Genomic DNA, 1,947 nt, shown 5'->3' with positions numbered 1-1,947 from the left:
CACAGAGTGCTCGCCCATCGTGGGAGAGACAAAGCAGACGAAGCAGGACACACACCTGGCGGTGATGTGCTGCACGTGCCCCGTCACTCAGCTGTGCCCAACTCTGCGACCCCGTGGACTGCAGCCCGCCAGGCTCCTCCGTCCATGGGATTCTCCAGGCAAGAATACTAGAGTGGGTTGCCATGCCCTCCTCCAGGGGATCTTCCCAACCCAGGGATCCAACCCAGGTCTCCCGCACTGCAGGTGGATTTCTTTACCGTCTGAGCCACCAGGGAAGGGCCTGGTGCTGATGGGGCTGTGGAAATGATAACCCAGAGTTGGAGGCCAGGGCAGTGGGAAGGGCAGATGCTCTGACAGGACTGTCAGAGAAAAGCTCACAGAGACCCAGAGAGGGGGTCCTGAGCCCAGGGACCGCCCAGAGGACACGCTCTGCGGGCAGAGGAGACGAGTGCAAAGCCCTGAGCAGCGGGGCTGGAAGGACGGAGGATGGCCAGAGGGTGACCCGGAGCAGTGGAGTGGCAGCGCAGGGGGCTCACAGGTTCTCAAACCACAGCAAGGCCCCGGGATTCTGCTGAGCGGGATGAGAAGCCCCTGCCGGGTCTGAGCAGTGAGCCGTCAACTGACTTACAACATACGAGGCTTGCAGGCTTGAGACAGGGTAGACAGGGTGGCCGCATGGGGCTCCTGCAGGAACCCAGCAGGATGGCGTGGGGCAGGCGGAGCTGCTGGGGTCCGAGTGGGCTTCTGTGGCAGGGCTGGGCGTGCTGGATGTGGGTGCAGGAGTTGGCGCCGAGCCCAGCAGACAGTGACTGATGGCGAGGCTGGAGCTTGTGAGGTCAGCTCCCGACATCTGGGAACCTGGGGCCCTTGACAGCCCCTCAAAGCATCCCACCGGGTGGTGGGATGTTTTATGCAATCCACGCAGGGCAAGTGAGGCCACAAAGCCTAGAAGACCCACCACAGACGAGGGCCATGATCGTGTAAGGATACAGAGTGCCCTGCAGAGACCCCTCCGGTCTCCGCCCTGCCTGTGTAGACGAGGCAGGGATTCCCACTGGAAGGGGTTACAGAGAAAACGGAATCAAATGTGCAGACTGTCGACCATATCCAACAAGCAGAGCGAAGGCGGAAGCTGTGCACTCCTCCAACGGCCTGTCCTGATGTGTAACAGCTAAGGAAAGCCTCCCTAAGGTCACCACACGTCTTCCCTTTGACGTCCCTCAGCTCTCGTCTCCTTATCTGGAGGGAAGCGCAGCATGAAAAAGCTCGTGTTCATTAAGTTAAAAGACTAATGAATGGGAGGGACTTTCCACGGGCCTCTGTGACTACAGTAAGAGACACCCACCTTCAAAGTGGAATAATAAAATAAATCGCTAACACTGTCTCTTTTCATGCAAAAGGGAGACTTTTCAGATGACAAGTGAAAAATAACCAGGAAACCCTTAGGTGTGCAGTGCGAGAAGCTGAGCGGCTGGCCATTTAGGAGGAGAGTGATCAACGGGAGTTAGGGATCACCCACCAAGGGAGTGCGCCACCCACGCTGAGTCAGCACAGAGGTGTCTGCTGTCAGCCTCTGAAGATGAGCAGGGCGAGGAGACCCTCTTTAAAGAGTCCAGCCGGCCCCGTGGCCTGAGGAGGAACCGCAGCACAGTCAAACGCCACACGCATCAAAGCGGAACACTGTGTTCCGTCAGCCGCACCAGGTAATTCCGAGATCCGGCTGGCTTATCATGACATTGTAAGTAACTTTCAGTGTGCCAAGTGGGCTCTAGCAGAGCAATTACATGAAATGTCAGGACATCAAATATGGGGGGCCTGGAGCAGGAGACCAGCTCCCTGCACAGCTCCCACGGGCCCGACCCACGGGAAGCACACGTCTGAATAGGGCCCCCGACACACGCCGCAGCTCCAGAGGAGACGCAGCGGCGAGCAGCTGGCCTTACCACA

At 58.5% G+C, this 1,947-nt stretch overlaps 1 protein-coding gene across 1 annotated transcript in view; it reads right to left on the bottom strand.

Moving 5' to 3' along the window:
• Positions 1–974, bottom strand: part of PTPRN2 (protein tyrosine phosphatase, receptor type, N polypeptide 2) — a 373,453-nt gene extending 372,479 nt beyond the window's left edge. The window contains 3 exon segments of the mRNA XM_010829352.1: positions 258–359; positions 636–764; positions 959–974. Coding sequence (XP_010827654.1) covers positions 258–359; positions 636–764; positions 959–974 — 247 coding nt within the window.
• Positions 975–1,947: the final 973 nt, after the last annotated feature.

The sequence above is a fragment of the Bison bison genome, unplaced genomic scaffold (assembly GCF_000754665.1).
Source record: "Bison bison bison isolate TAMUID 2011002044 unplaced genomic scaffold, Bison_UMD1.0 scf7180017864503, whole genome shotgun sequence".
NCBI classification, from domain to species: domain Eukaryota; kingdom Metazoa; phylum Chordata; class Mammalia; order Artiodactyla; family Bovidae; genus Bison; species Bison bison.
Note: the sequence above shows the minus strand (reverse complement) of the source record. Positions and strands in the feature narration are given on the sequence as shown.